The 16445-nt window shown below is 37.2% G+C and overlaps 1 protein-coding gene across 1 annotated transcript in view; it reads left to right on the plus strand.

Annotated features, from left to right (window-relative positions):
* AEBP1 (AE binding protein 1) overlaps window positions 1-16445 on the plus strand; it is a 78377-nt gene that overhangs the window by 13626 nt on the left and 48306 nt on the right. Inside the window, exons 3-6 of the mRNA XM_053718138.1 lie at window positions 5311-5994; window positions 15494-15559; window positions 15950-16015; window positions 16141-16230. Of these exons, the coding sequence (XP_053574113.1) occupies window positions 5311-5994; window positions 15494-15559; window positions 15950-16015; window positions 16141-16230 (906 nt within the window). The remainder of the gene's footprint in view (window positions 1-5310; window positions 5995-15493; window positions 15560-15949; window positions 16016-16140; window positions 16231-16445) is intronic.

Consider the following 16445-nt stretch of genomic DNA (forward strand, 5'->3'; position numbering starts at 1 on the left):
AAGGCGGCAAAAAGGGCTTTGTTGTTCCAACCTACCTCTGCGGCAAGCGTATGGAACTCAATGGCATACTGAGCAACAGATCTTGTACCTTGCTAAATGGACATGAGTCGTTTAGCAGCAGAGGAGGAGAGACCCGGAACATCAAATACCCTTAGAAAGGAGGTCACAAATACAGGGTAATTTGAAATCACAGGTTTATTAGTCTCCCACAAGGGATTAGCACAGGCAAGAGCTGTGTCAGAGAGTAACAAGATGAGAAATCCCACCTTAGCTCTGTCAGAGGGAAACGCCTGAGGTAACATCTCAAAGTAAATGCCCACCTGGTTCAAAAACCCTCTGCACTGATTAGGATTGCCTCCATATAGCTGAGGTAGAGGTGCAGAACCAGACATGCTCCTGGTAGGACTAGGTGCAGCAGCGGAAACAGGAGCAGCCATAACTTGTGGGACACTTTGGTCCAGATGTGCAGTGCGAGTCAGCAGGGTTTGCAGGGCTATTGCAAATTGATCCACGCGGTGATCCTGTTCATCCATCCTGGAAATTATGGCAGATAAAGGTGGATTATTAGCACCATCAGGATTCATGGCCCTTGCGTAATGTCAGGGTGCCAGGAATCAGACTGAGACGAGAAGTGCAAAAATAATCACACCTTTATTAATAGCAAAAAATAATAAAAAGTCAACAAAACAAATAACAAGCCAGGAATCAAAACCAGCCGAGCTGAGTCAGGAACCGAAGCGAGTAGTCAGACGAGCCAGAATCAGGAACAAGGAGAACAGCAGAGTCAGGAACAAGCCAGCGATCAGGAACCAGGAGGGACGTCAGACAGCCAGGTAATACACAGGAGCTCTCACAAACAGGTCTGAGACAACGCAAGGGCAAAGCATACTGAACAGAGGCCCTTTAAATAATAAGTGATGACATCACAATTCTGAGACTGCATCCTGTCTCACACTGATGATGAACACCAGTCTGGCCATAAAAGGAAGTGCAAGAAATGAGCAGCATTACACAGTATGTACCAGAATCTGCAAGAGAGGTGAGTAAAATGGCTGCCAGCAGCACATGGCAAACAAAGGAGGGAAAAAACCCTGACACATATAAAAAATAACTGGCTTTTAACTTTTGGATGGATCTCATTGCTGAGTCATTTAGAATTTTTGTTAGTAAGTTTCATTTTGTTTAAAGTATCCTAAGAGTAACATTAGAGAGCGTTTGTTTATGTTGTTCCTCTAATATGTGTATTTCCGTTTGGAGCTGATTTATTGCTTTATTAAATATTTTGGTAAGTCTTGATTTTTCTTTTATAAATACTCCTATGGTTTGTGTGCTGCTCACAAACTAATAGGGTTAGTCGTAGAATTTTAATTAATTTGCAAGTATTTATTCATTGTTTTTAATATCGTAGCGTGCAATTGTATGTTTTTTAAAATGTTTGTGTCAAATGTCTTTGGCTATTGATTATGCCTGTCATATCTAGTTGGACTATTGAGTGGTCAGACCATACACACGGATGTATAAATGAATGAGTGATATTTGGGATGAGAATCTGGCTCACTAGTACATAGTCCAGTCTGGAATAGGTTTTATGTGCAAGTGAGTAGTAAGTGTGATCTGTTGTTGTACCGTACAATGTTTCCTAGGAGTCTATTAAGTTTTATGTGCAGATAGAGAATCTCTTATTGATTTTGATATTAAATTCTGTCTGTGTTGTTTGTGATTTTAGTTTCTCCCGTATTGTAGTGAGGGGTTAATGTAATGTTAAAGTCTCCCGCAAGTATTATTCTGGTTTGTGACCACTGTGTTAGATGATGTGAAATCTGATGGAAAAAGAAGTGTTGTCTCTCATTAGGGGCATATACATTGTATAGAGTAACTTTAGTGTCTTGTATTCGCCCTCTAACTATAAGGAATCTACCGTTAGGGTCTTTTATAATTTCTTCTGTCTCAAATTGTAGAGAAGAGTGTATGAGGATCAATACTCCTCTTTTCTTTTGATCTGTTATGGAGTGATAGTGGATAGGAAATTGCTTATGCCAGAATTTAGGAATCAGAGATTGTGTAAAATGTGTCTCTTGTAAAAATACTATCTTTGCTTTTAATTTCATATATTGGGTAAGTGCTATTTTGCGTTTTACATTAGTATTAAGACCTCTCACATTGTGTGAGAGTACAGTTAATTCAGGTGACATTACTTATAAAGTATTAAACTGTGAGCTAACCTATCTTTTACATTTTTCTTTGGTGTTGGATTCTATTCAAAAGTCTTCAGTGACCCAAATGACCACATTATAAAAATAACAAACTAAAAACATTCTTAAAACATGATATCAAAAAGTCAGGTATAATACCTGAATATTAAACATATGCATGAAAAATTTACAACAGTAAATGTTTGTGCAGTGTAACATGTCAAACAATTAATTATTTTAATAACAAAGGTTATCTTTTTCTAGGAATGAACCCTAGAAAAAAAAAAAAAAGAAAGAAAATAGCAAAGATAAAATTACTTGTTTCATAATATGGGGATCTATCCCCAGCGTCCCACAGTTTAATAGTTTTGACGGTATATACTACATGTAACTAGTGAATTAAAGTATTAAAATAAATTTCTCCTTAATTACGTATAAACCCAATTCGTATTAGTTGAATGGCTCCTATACTACAACAGGAGATTCTTCTATTGTTTCTTGGGCCATCCCAAGTGGAGTTTTCCATATAATGGGTTAGTAAAAGTCTTATGTTCAAGGGGAAAAAAAACGAGGCTAGAGGGAAAGAAAATGAATAGTTATGCATACTCACTTGACTTATGATCCTTAGCAAGTCCAGTAGGTGAAATGGTCCTTAGCATATTTTAAAATTATACTTAGTATATTTTCCATCCAAGATATGCTATTTTTACTTCTTCTTGTTGACTTTAATCCATCTGGATCTTCTGTAGGTTTCATCTCTTTGTGGATTGGTATCTACTTCGGAGTCTTGTGAGGTTGTTGGTAACTCTGGGGCTTCTATGTTCAGATATGTACATATTTCTGGGATATCCTGCCGGTTCCTGATTGTCAGAACTTTGCTTTCCTGATGAATGTAAAGAGTGAAAGGTAATCCCCATCGGTAGTTCACTTGGTTTTTACATAGTAATAGAGTAAGAGGTCTGAGAGAACTTCTCCTTTGTAAAGTTCTTGCACATAAGTCCTGATAGAACTGGACCACTGTCGTGCCCTGAAACTTGAATGTTGGATTCTTTCTCGTTGCTTGGAGAATAGCTTATTTTTCCAGGAAATGTAGCATTTTAACTATAACGTCTCTTGGAGGATAATCTCCTTTTGGTCTCGCTTTAAGGGCACGGTGTGCTCTCTCTATTTAGAAGTCGTCTTCATCAGTGTGGCCTGTAATAGCCTGGAATAGTTGCTTCAAATAATTCTGTAGGTCAGGCTGTGTGATAGATACTATTACTACTAGAATTAGATCTTTAACATCTTTCATTTATGTGTATGCCACTCCTCTGCAATATAAATGTGAGAAGGGGCTCTTTATTGGGTTCATCTGTAAACTTTTCATACCTCCGTGTTAAACGATGCGTGTTGTCTTGTTCAACTTCAGCTGCTGCAAGTATATTGCTCCATGAGGTATGGCAAGATGGCGCCGCCTCAAACTGCAGCCGTTACCTTCAATCCCCTGCTTTCATGCTGTAACCTTCTTGCAGTTAGTATCTCCGCTATTTCTTGTCGTCCTGTGGTGTTGAGCAGTTTTCAGCTGTTCACATTGGGTTAAGTAGCTCTTTGTTTCTTTGCCTGCACGGAGCAATGTGATTGTGCTGCCATCTCCGTTGCCGGCCAGGCTCCGCCCCCAACCCTATTAATTTAAATGGTTTTTCTGAAACATTTTAACATTTTTTAACATGAAAAGGAAAATTCTGTACATTTGTATGCTTAAAATATTTTTTTTAGTTTATCACCCTTTCAGAGAAACCTTGGCCTTTAGTTAATTTATTATTTCCTCTATTAACCCATAAGCAAGGGACATGATTTACATTTTTAACAAAAATATGCAAGTACATGTCATTTTCTATTTTACGAATAATAAACATGTTATAATTTAAAAAAAAAGTATTGTTCCTACTCTATCAGTTAAAATAATAAATACATAGTAACTCATGCCCCTAAAGTAAATGTTAAAACACTATTAGTTACATAATAGAGGCACATGGCTTTTTTTATAGATAAGTGAGAGAGATGTCTTAAAAAGATGACACAATATTTTGTAAATAATTCAGTCATTTTTTTTAATGCTGTCAGTACACTCTGATTCCCTACCACAATTTTCTGCCACTCGGAAATTAAAAGTATAAATAAATATTGTGTTCAGTATAATCATGATAATAACATTGTTTATGAAGGGTTTTTAACCCAAATTGGCTCCATCCAATCATTGCGTGCCCCAAGAGCTGGACACCAAGTGGGGCATGCAATGATTGGATGAAGCCGGATTCGTCATCGCTTAGCTAAATCAAGTATGAGATGCGGGCGGAGGAATAGGACGATGTTTACCATCTCTAAATGGTAAATATTTTACAAAGGGAGCGTCTTTAAAATTTTTAATGAATTAAAATCCCCCTGCTTTTATAAATAATTTTAAATACTGTGTATTGAAATACTAAAGTTTACAATCACTTTAATGATGAAATGTGACACCTGACAGACAGTTGGCGTGCGCTCCATACAGCACCTTCTAAGTTGTTGCGCAACTTTAACATTATTTTCTTTTCATGACAGGTGAGGCTTTGCCTCCCCTGACTGCATGTGCAAGTGTACCTAGAATAATTTATGCTGTTTTGAAGCCAAAAGGTTGACCGCATTAAATATAGATTTTTCTTCTGTTCACTAACTTTGCATTTTGTTCATTGATAAAAATAAACTATTAACATTTCTATTTGTGAAAGCATTTTTATTTGACAGCATTTTTTCACATCTGCCTAAAATGTTTGCACAGTACTGTGTGTGTATATGTAGAAAATGAAGTGCCACATATCTATATTAATGCGTACACCAAGAAATATGTAGACCTGATTTTTGGAAATGGTAAGATGAAGAGTGGGGAACTAGAAAGAAATCTGTTTAAGGCAGTATTTTAAACTATGGCTCTTAGGTTGTAAACCTAAATGGGCTGTTGGTGGAGGAAGGAACATACAATGAAGTGACCAACATAAGCATTTGTAGCAACTTAAACACAACATAACTACTGCTAATATATTTTTAAGAAATGTTAATTGTGCTTTCTAACATTGCTACTATAATATTTATCTCCACACAGAACCACCAGGGAAGGCAAAAGAAAAACCAAAAAAAGAAAAAAAGGAAAAAGCCATCAAACCAACCAAAAAACCTAAAGAAAAGAAGCCCCCTAAGAAAGAAAAATCTCCTAAACCCACAAAGAAGCCCAAAGAGAAGAAACCAAAACCCACCAAGAAACCGAAGGAGAAGCCTCCTAAACCCACCAAGAAGACAGCTGGCAAAAAGCAGGAGAAGCGTCCAGACAGAACAGAAGATGAGGAAACGTACAAAACTCCCAAAATTACAGAAGGGGGTGAAGAAAGATACAGGAGACCGGGAATTACAGATGAAGATGAGGGGACATATAAGATACCTGACATTACGACGGAGGAAGAGGACAGGTATGGGAAACCCCAAATCACAGTGGATGAGTGGGAAAGAGCTGGGAGGCCAGAAGTTACTAAAGAAGAGGAAGACAGAGAAAGAGAAATAACACTAGAAGAGGAAGAAAGATACCGAAGACCCTCTGTTGACAAGGAAGAAGATGATAGGTACTGGAGACCCACAATTACTGAGGAAGAAGAGGAGAGATATAGAAAACCCCAGACCACAGAAGAGGAGGAGGAGAGGTATAGAAGACCTGAAATAACAGAACAAGATAGGTACCAAAGACCTAAAGTAACTAAAGAAGGCACGTGGACACATGGCGAGGAGTGGGAAGAAGGTAAGACAATATTAGTTCTGGAATGTGGAATTTTAAAGGTATTAGATATGACAAGAATAGTGCGCAACTTAGGTGTGAAGTTACAGACCACTAAATTATTTGTTTGTATATTTATAGACCATGTTTACTAAATCATTTTACAAGGTTACAAAAAAAGGGTCTTCTAAGCACTGGATTCAACAGATCAAATGAAAAAGATTTTTGAGCTACTTGAATAGCTACAAAAATAGAAAATTCGTTTGCTCAGCTATACCAGGTAGTAGATGCATTTGGAGATGGGATTTAGTGATCTGGGGATTATTTTGATGGTAAAATGTCAAGATACTAACCACCTGGTAGCAAAAGGAATTATGAGATGTGCTAAGTGATTTGGCAATCAATACTAGTAGGATTGAGACAGGTAATGTGCTAATAAGAAATGAGAAATTAGTGGACTGTGACATGGTATGGTTAATATAAGATAATATAAGATGATATGAAGAGGGTGTACGGACATTTGCATGATAATATCTACTGTATACTAAGACAAGTCATTAAAGGATTGGTATGAAAATATATAGGGGCAGATTTACCGTTCTCCATTTTGACAAGGTTACAGGAAATTAACATGTCCACCTGGAATCATAACTTGCAGGCAGCATTTGTTGTTTATATTTATCATTTGCTCATGCAACATGTACCCCTTGCTCTTGCGCAACCAGTTGTCTGAGAGCAGGGCATAGAAAGTCCAAAAATAGGCAGCACCACCAAACACTGTAGATAAACTGTTTATTCCATGCTTCAGGAGCAGGTACAAAAAAGCAGACTACGGTTCGGGTTACAAACCCTTAGTCATGTCAAATACATATGTGTACAATATCACCTTAAATACCTTACACAGGTGTGTAGCACCTCCCCTTTAACTCTAACTTTCCTCCACAACAAACTCAGAAGGATAAGCTCCCCATGCTGGAAAGTGAAGAAAATTTCAATACACACAAATAAAAATAAATATAAAGCAGCTACTTAAAGATCTATTACATAAATACATTTAAATCAAAATCTCTGTTAATGCCTTTTGGGCTTAGTGCATCCATTTTATAAATCCAAAACATTTCCTGTCTTTTCAATTCCCTTATCAGTTCCCTATTGCCACCTGTTCTTGGCATAGGGACCCAATCTATTACTTGGAATCTTAGCTGAGAAATAGAATGAGAAATAGAATGGCCTGCCTATAAAAAGTGGCAAGCAACCATTGCTTCTTGGTCCTTCCTCCTGATGCTAGATTTGTGTTGCACAATCCTGTCTCTTACCCTCTGTGTCGTTTCTCTGACATAGATCATGCCACAGGGGCACTTAATGAGGTACACCACAAATGTAGCATTACAGGTAAAATAATCATTTATTCCAGATTTCTTGCCAGTTGTGGGATGGTAAAAACTATCCCCTTTAATAGATAACATTGAGCTCACGTGTGTGAAGTTACCTAGGAGTTAGCACTGAATGGCTAAAATGCAAGTCTGTCAAAAGAACTGAAATAAGGGGGCAGTTTTCAGAGGCTTAGATACAAGGTAATCACAGAGGTAAAAAGTATAAATAATATAACAGTGTTAGTTATGCAAAACTGGGGAATGGGTAATAAAGGGATTATCTATCTTTGTAAACAACAAAAATTCTGGTGTTGACTGTCCCTTTAAGCTTATGCCCTTTCTTTTCAACAAAAGATACCAAGAGAACAAATAAAAATGGTAATAGAAGTAAATTAGAAAGTTGTTTAAAATCGCATGCTCTACCTGAATCATGAAAGAAAAAAACTGTAGAATAATGTTAATATTGTAATAGAATGAGTCATTGGATATATAGCAACGATAAAATAACAGACATAATGAAATAATATTATTGATATTAGATGTGACTGTTCATTCATTCATTCATTAATATGAATGTATGCAAAAACAAAGAGTTGACTAACAATTTAGTGGAAGCATCCACTTGCTATAACAGGATTCTATAGAATGTTATAAATTAACTTAGTCAGAGTTGTCCCTTTAAACATCTAGCCAATAAGATGCATGGTGAGTATGTATATTGGATTTATTGCAGATACTATAAGTTTATTTGCCAGAAGCAATGTGAAAGGATCCAGCATTATAACAGAGGAGGGAGAACAGACAGGAAATGTCTCATTCCTGAAGTGTGATGAAGCTAAGAAAAGGGATAGCATGCATGTGTGTATGAAGAGAAGAATGTAACTTTATTAACCCTTTTAATGTCCACTTGGAAAGTAAATTTTCAATATATTAAATGTGTGTACTTTTTTTAATAGTGGTTATCAAAGACAAATCCTAGATTGATAATCATTGTTATTATTAATTCTACTAGCACCCTGGCAGCAAACTCATAAATCAGAGTGCACATCCCAGCTATCTGTGTGTATATATATAGATAGATAGATAGATAGATAGATAGATACATAGATAGATAATTCAAGGATACCATTAATTAAGAACCACCCATTTACAACTGGTGTGCGATTTGTGGAAGTGGTGCCGTAGAACAGGAACTAGCTAAGAATTTATTGTTAAAAAAAATTAAAACTTAAGGGACATTATAGCGTAAAAATAAAATGCTGTCTTTGTTTAGAACATTTTGGCCTAGACTACAAGTGGAATGCAAAAATATTAGCGTTATTTGGCGCTAACACGGCTCAAGCTAACTCAATAGTGCTCTAATTCTTGTGTTCATATTATAAGTTGAAAGGAAAAAGTTTTTGCTCAAGTGAAAAGGTCGGATAGCTTGGCCACGTGAATTCCCTCTCCCCATAGTAGACCGAAGGCGCGCTAAAGCTGAAGGTGTGTTAAGAAATAGTTGCAATAGCATTGTTCTTCATGTAGAAGAAAATGTTATTTTTATTTTAGAAATATAATATATCATATAACATATATTTTTTTATAATTTAGCCGAGCCTGCCAAATTCAACCCTTTTCTTTTTGCTATGCAGTGCTTAAAGGGACATGTTCCTCAAATGCTAAATCACTTGAAAGTCACTCAATATATCTGTAAAAAGCTGAGTAGAAAATATCACACAAGCAATATTTCTTCAGCCCCCAAGGGCTCTGTGAGCAGTTATTCTTCAGCTACTCATTTTACTGTTATCTGCATTGTGACAAAAACAGCCAATCAGCATAATCCGTATTGAGTTCACACTTTTCTGTGATTTTGTTAGATTTCACCATAATCTTGTGAGATGTCATTGTAAACTGAGGAAGGAAATAAAGTGTCTACAGATGCTAGCTGCATGCTCCCTAGCAAGTCCTAGGACACGCATCCTAATTGGATGCTTAAAGACTCTTTACAATTAGACTTGTGCAGCCTTGAAAAATTTGTTTCGGTTTGGTTCGGATCGATTCCTATTTCGGTTCGGAACGATTCGTATTCGGAAAAAATAGAATGAATTCGTTTCAGATTCATTCGGATTCTTTCGGATTCGAAAAAATTCGGCTGGATTCGGTTCGGTTCGATTCGGAATTTTGGTAAGTGTTAGGTGGGATGTGCTGTGTATTACACTAGTATTATGTACTGTATATTAGGTTTAACCCATAGCAGAGTGATAAAACCTAATATACTGTACAATACTAGTGTAATACACGGCCATCCGAATCTACCGAATAAATTTGAATCGATTCGGATTTATTCGGTAGATTCGGGACTACCGCAATTCGGAAATTCGAATTGATCTGAATCTCCGAATTCGACAAATTAGTCCGAATTTTGATTCGGACCGGATCGAATCGCACATGTCTATTTACAATATGATGTGGCTACTAAAGATTTTTTTAAAAACATTTCTATTAAAGTTTCTGTATAGATTATACAATAAGTAATTACTAAATCAGGTATGAAACATCACAATGTCTTAAGAAATCTCAACAGGTAAAAAAACAGCCCAAAAATCAGATGAATTATGAAACACTATAGAAAACAGGTCTGAAACATTATGTAAGCTTTCTGAAGAAATTACCAATACCAACAAACCATCTAGAATTATGTCCATGGGAACTGAGACCAACAGAGAAAACAAAAACAAAACAATCTTTCTCCCTGCGTCCCAGCCCCCAGGCACAGTGATAAAGAAAAAAGGACAGTACCCATTCACCCATATGATGAGGTCAGGTTCTGTCTTCCCCCTATACACACAGTTGTCCAACCAGCTTGCCGGAGCAGAGCACCCTTTCTCCAAACAGTCACAAGTTATCTATTTCTAGCTTCTTTATACATAATCCACGGGTCCCACAAAACCAAATATTGTTCCTTATTATCCAAAATATCTGCGGAAAGAAGCTCGTCATCTGGTGGTAGTCGTTAATTTTACACTCAGTTATATTACATGAGGGCAAACTGGTTTTCCAGAATCTAGCTATACACACTTTAGTTGCTGAGTAAATTACAGCAATCAGTTTGTTGGCCTTTCCAGGTAAACCTGGGTACTGAATCATGGAGCAAAGCTTGTGTCGGTGTTTGTTGTATGGTTTTATCAAATATAGTTCTTAATACATTTCAGGTTTCAAACCATATATTCACAATGTATGTGCAGGATCACTACTTATGTAGATAAGTACCTCTCTCTCCACAGCCCGGAAAACACCTCCAGAAGAGCCACTAAACTGTAACCTGGAGGTGTAAACTGGTACCTGGCTGGAGGTACCGACAAAAGGTTGCTTTGATCCAATTTTCTTTCAAGTTAGCACTGAATGAGAATGAGGTGCACCTTTTTCAGTTTTTGTTCCGGCTAAGTTATAGCTAGATCTGTTTACCATTTAGCCATAAAAGTCAACTTAAGATTTTTATCTGACATATTAATTAAGGTATATAGATTTGAAATGCCCCCCCTTAACCTGATTATTTGAGAGACATAAATATTCTAAGAATGAGCTAAGTACAGCCGCGCTTGTACCTATTACTTTCATGTTAAAGGGACACTCAAGTCAAAATTAAACTTCCTGATTCAGATAGAGCATGCAATTGTAAACAACTTTCCAATTTACTTCAATTAACAAAATGTGCACAGTCTTTTTATATTTACACTTTTTGAGTCACCAGCTCCTACTGAGCATGTGCAAGAATTCACAGCATATAAGTATATGCATTTGTGATTGGCTGATGGCTGTCACATGATACAGGGGGAGTGGAAATAGACATAACTTTGCAATTTATTTTTAAAAAATCTACTATGCATTTGAAGTTCAGACTAAGTGCTATTGCATTGTCTTCTTATCATGCATTTGTTGATTATGCAAATCTACTGTATTGACTGGTCCTTTAAGCTAAAAATATTGGAACCAGCTAGAATGATCCAGTGCATTGAGATCCCCATATTGATTATATATTAATACAGTCTGATTGCGTAGTGCATCCGTTTTTTGGTATAATTCCCTTACTGAGGAAATTCTAAGGTAAAATTTCTTTCCTTTCTTTACATACGGCTAGATTACGAGTTTTGCGTTATGAGTGAAAAAGCCTCATAACGCTGCTTTTTCACTACCGCTGCTATTACGAGTCTTGCAGGATTTAGCTGTACCACACACTTTTTTGCCCATAACACAACGTAACTACCTCACCTTTCAAAAAGTCCTTTTTCAATGGGACTTCCATAGCGCCGGTATTACGAGTTTTGCCTGGGAGACCAAAAAGTGAGCGGTACAGCCTATACCGACAAGATTCGTACCGTCATCTAAAGTCAGTAGTTATAGGTTTTACATTACAAATCTGTAGCATAAAACTCATAACTAAAGTGTTACAAAGTACACTAACACCTATAAACTACCTATTAACCCCTAAACCGAGGCCCTCCCGCATCACAAACACTATAATAAAATGATTAACCTCTAATCTGCCGCTCCGGACATCGCCACCACTATAATATACATATTAACCCCTAAACCGCCGCACTCCCGCATCGTAAACACTAGTTAAATATTATTAACCCCTAATCTGCCGCCCCCAACATCACCGCCGCCACTATACTAAAGTTATTAACCCCTAACCCTAAGTCTAACCCTAACACCCCTAACTTTAATATAATTAAAATAAATCTAAATAAAACTTACTATTATTACCTAACTAATACATATTTAAAACTGGATACTTACCTGTAAAATAAACCCTAAGCTAGCTACAATATAACTAATAGTTACATTGTAGCTATCTTAGGTTTTATTTTTATTTCACAGCTAAGTTTGTATTTTTTTAACTAGGTAGAATAGTTAGTAAATAGTTATTAACTATTTACTAACTACCTATTTAAAATAAATACAAATTTACCTGTAAAATAAAACCTAACCTGAGTTACACTAAAACCTCACATTACACTACAATTAAATAAATTACATTAATTAAATACAATTAACTAAATTACAAAAAATAAAAAACACTAAATTACACAAAATAAAAAAGAAATTATCAAATATTTAAACTAATTATACCTAATCTAATAGCCCTATCAAAATATAAAAAAAAACCCCAAAATAAAATAAAAAACTAGCCTAAACTATACTGCCAATAGCCCTTGAAAGGGCCTTTTGCGGGGCATTGCGCCAAAGAAATCAGCTCTTTTACCTGTAAAAAAAAAAAAAATACAAGCAACCCCCCCAACAGTAAAACCCACCACCCACACAACCAAACCCCCCAAATAAACCCTATCTAAATAAACCTAAGCTCCCCATTGCCCTGAAAAGGGCATTTGGATTGGCATTGCCCTTAAAAGGGCATTTAGCTCTTTTTCCTTGCCCAAACCCCTAATCCATCCTCAACGAAGCTGAGAGAAGTCTTCATCCAAGCGGCAAAAAGTCGTCCTCCAGACGGGCAGAATTCTTCATCCAGACGGCATCTTCTATCTTCATCATTCCGATGCGGAGCGGCTCCATCTTCAAGACATCCAGCGCAGAGCATCCTCTTCTTTCGACTCCTCTTGAAGAATGAAGGTTCCTTTAAATGATGTCATCCAAGATGGCATCCCTTTAATTCCGATTGGCTGATAGAATTCTATCAGCCAATCAGAATTAAAGGTGAAAAAATCCTATTGGCTGATGCAATCAGCCAATAGGATTGAGCTTCAATCCTATTGGCTGATCCAATCAGCCAATAGGATTGAGCTCGCATTCTATTGGCTGTTCCAATCAGCCAATAGAATGCAAGCTCAATCCTATTGGCTGATTGGATCAGCCAATAGGATTGAAGCTCAATCCTATTGGCTGATTGCATCAGCCAATAGGATTTTTTCACCTTTAATTCCGATTGGCTGATAGAATTCTATCAGCCAATCGGAATTCAAGGGACACCATCTTAGATGACATCATTTAAAGGAACCTTCATTCTTTAAGAGGAGTTGAAAGAAGAGGATGCTCCGCGCCGGATGTCTTGAAGATGGAGCCGCTACGCGTCAGAAGGATGAAGATAGAAGATGCCATCTGGAGGAAGACTTCTGCCCATCTGGAGGACGACTTCTTGCCGCTTGGATGAAGACTTCTCCCGGCTTCGTTGAGGATGGATGTCTGGTCTTCAAAAACTGTAAGTGGATCTTCGGGGGTTAGTGTTAGGGTTTTTTTTAGGGTTTATTGGGTGGGTTTTATTTTTAGATTAGGGGTTTGGGCAAGGAAAAAGAGCTAAATGCCCTTTTAAGGGCAATGCCCATCCAAATGCCCTTTTCAGGGCAATGGGGAGCTTAGGTTTATTTAGATAGGGTTTTATTTGGGGGGTTTGGTTGTGTGGGTGTTGGGTTTCACTGTTGGGGAGTTGTTTGTATTTTTTTTTACAGGTAAAAGAGCTGATTTCTTTGGGGCAATGCCCCGCAAAAGGCCCTTTTAAGGGCTATTGGCAGTTTAGTTTAGACTAGGGTTTTTTATTTTGGGGGGGCTTTTTTATTTTGATAGGGCTATTAGATTAGGTGTAATTAGTTTAAATATTTGATCATTTCTTTTTTATTTTGTGTAATTTAGTGTTTTTTATTTTTTGCAATTTAGTTAATTGTATTTAATTAATGTAATTTATTTAATTGTAGTGTAATGTTTTTAGGTTTTAGTGTAACTCAGGTTAGGTTTTATTTTACAGGTAAATTTGTATTTATTTTAACTAGGTAGTTAGTAAATAGTTAATAACTATTTACTAACTATTCTACCTAGTTAAAATAAATACAAACTTGCCTGTGAAATAAAAATAAAACCTAAGATAGCTACAATGTAACTATTAGTTATATTGTAGCTATCTTAGGGTTTATTTTACAGGTATTTAGTTTTAAATATGTATTAGTTAGGTAATAATAAGTTTTATTTAGATCTATTTTAATTTTATTAAAGTTAGGGGTGTTAGGGTTAGATTTAGGGGTTAATATATTTATTTAGTGTTAGTGATGTGTGAGGCCAGAGGTTTAGGGGTTAATAACTTTAGTATAGTGGCGGCGGCGACTTTGGGGGCGGCAGATTAGGGGTTAATAAGTGTAATGTAGGTGGCGGCGACGTTGGGGGCGGCAGATTAGGGGTTAATAAGTGTAATGTAGGTGGCGGCGATGTCGGGGGCGACAGATTAGGGGTTAATAAGTGTAGGTAGGTGGCAGCGATCTCAGGGGTGGCAGATTAGGGGTTAATAAACGTAGGTAGCGATGACATTGGGGCGGAAGATTAGTGGTTAATAAGTGTAATGTAGGTAGCGACGACATTGGGGGCAGCAGATTAGAGGTTAATAAGTGTAGGTAGGTGGCGGCGATGTCGGGGCGGCAGGTTAGGTGTCAATAAGTGTAATGTAGGTGTCGGCGATGTCGGGGGCGGCAGATTAAGGGTGTTTAGACTAGGGGTTTATGTTGGGTGTTAGGTGTAAACATAAATTTTCTTTCCTCATATGAATCAATGGGGCTGCGTTACGGAGCTTTACGCTCCTTTATTGCAGGTGTTAGGCTTTTTCTCAGCTGGCTCTCCCCATTGATGTCTATGGGGAAATCGTGCACGAGCTCAAGGCAGCGCTGGTATTTGTGTGCGGTATGGAGCTCAACCCTGCCATATTGTCTGCTAACGCCGGGTTTTTGCAAACCTGTAATAGCAGCGCTATAGGGAGGTGAGCGGTGGAAATAACTTGCAAGTTATTGCCGAGCCGCTCATAACTCAAAACTCGTTAATTATTTATGTGCTATTTCTAGTTCGATTTTCACAGGTTTGCTGCATTGCTTTCCCGTTATTTAGCAATTGGGTACCATGATTTTTTAATTGCTGATTTGCTATGAGTTTAATGTTCTTTTAATGAGCAATTGCCATACTATGGAAGTAGTCAGACAGGGGCAGTCATGATTTATCATCATCTATGGCGAAGATAAGTTACAAGAACATGAATATTATCTACAGTTTAAAGTATCTCATAATATTGCAGGGTATTGTCTAGGTACTACATATTTTGTAGTAGCTATTTCTTGTGGAAGCATACTTTAAATAAAGCAGCAAGAATTAAATATTTAATATTTTAAACATTTATATTTCAGAACGACCACTACAACCACCGCCTGAGCCAGAGGAGCCCGATAGAGAAGATAGGAGACCACAGCCTGGTAAGAGACAGGCAACCTTTATTAGTATGATTTTTTTTCTTTTTTGTATCCTCTACTAATTAATTACAGATCAATAGATGTTCATTTGTAACCAAAAATAGATTCAAGCTCCCATTGGGTATTGTGTGATTCAGAGGACAATGAGTGTGACACAGGCGTATTTTGTCCTAGGCAAACAACGCACTTGCCTAGGGAAGCAGATTGGGGGGTAGCAGTACTCTTTGAGTCTCACTACACACACACACACTCAGCAGAATTTTCAGTGCCTAGGGCAGCACAAAACCTAAATACGCCACTGGTGTGAAATCATGTTCCTTTTCCAATCAGTATAGAAACAAACATAGTGTATTTGTAGTATTTATGCGACCTATCTTTCTCCTTCATCTTCAGGTCCAGATGAAGAACCACCCACAGAGGATTATAATGAACGGCTGGAAAGAGAGGACTATGATGATTGTAAGAATATTCATTCTTACTCAGTCTGTTTCATCCCTGCCTTCTCTTGTGTCGCCCTAGCTTTTTTTTTTTCTCCTCACCCTAGAAAATCGAATAAACCTTGCCTCTATATTCTCTTTATTTAGATGGACAAACCAGGCGTCAGAAGAAACCACCACGGGTTCCAGATCGTGGAAGACCTGAGCGTCCAGTCATTCCTGAGAGACCTCAGCCCAGTGAGTATTCAATTTCTTCTAGAATCATCCTTAGAAACCGCCTGGACTAAAAACACATCTACTTGTGATTTGTAGTTGGTCTTCACAAAAGCAAGGCATCTATGACTGTTAGTATAGTGTATTTCTATCTATATATCTATCTATCTATCTATCTATCTATCTTTTTAATGGCCTTGTAAAGTAATTAACAGGCTTGGCGCCTGATTCTATAAAAC

The sequence above is a fragment of the Bombina bombina genome, chromosome 6 (genome assembly GCF_027579735.1).
Source record: "Bombina bombina isolate aBomBom1 chromosome 6, aBomBom1.pri, whole genome shotgun sequence".
NCBI classification, from domain to species: domain Eukaryota; kingdom Metazoa; phylum Chordata; class Amphibia; order Anura; family Bombinatoridae; genus Bombina; species Bombina bombina.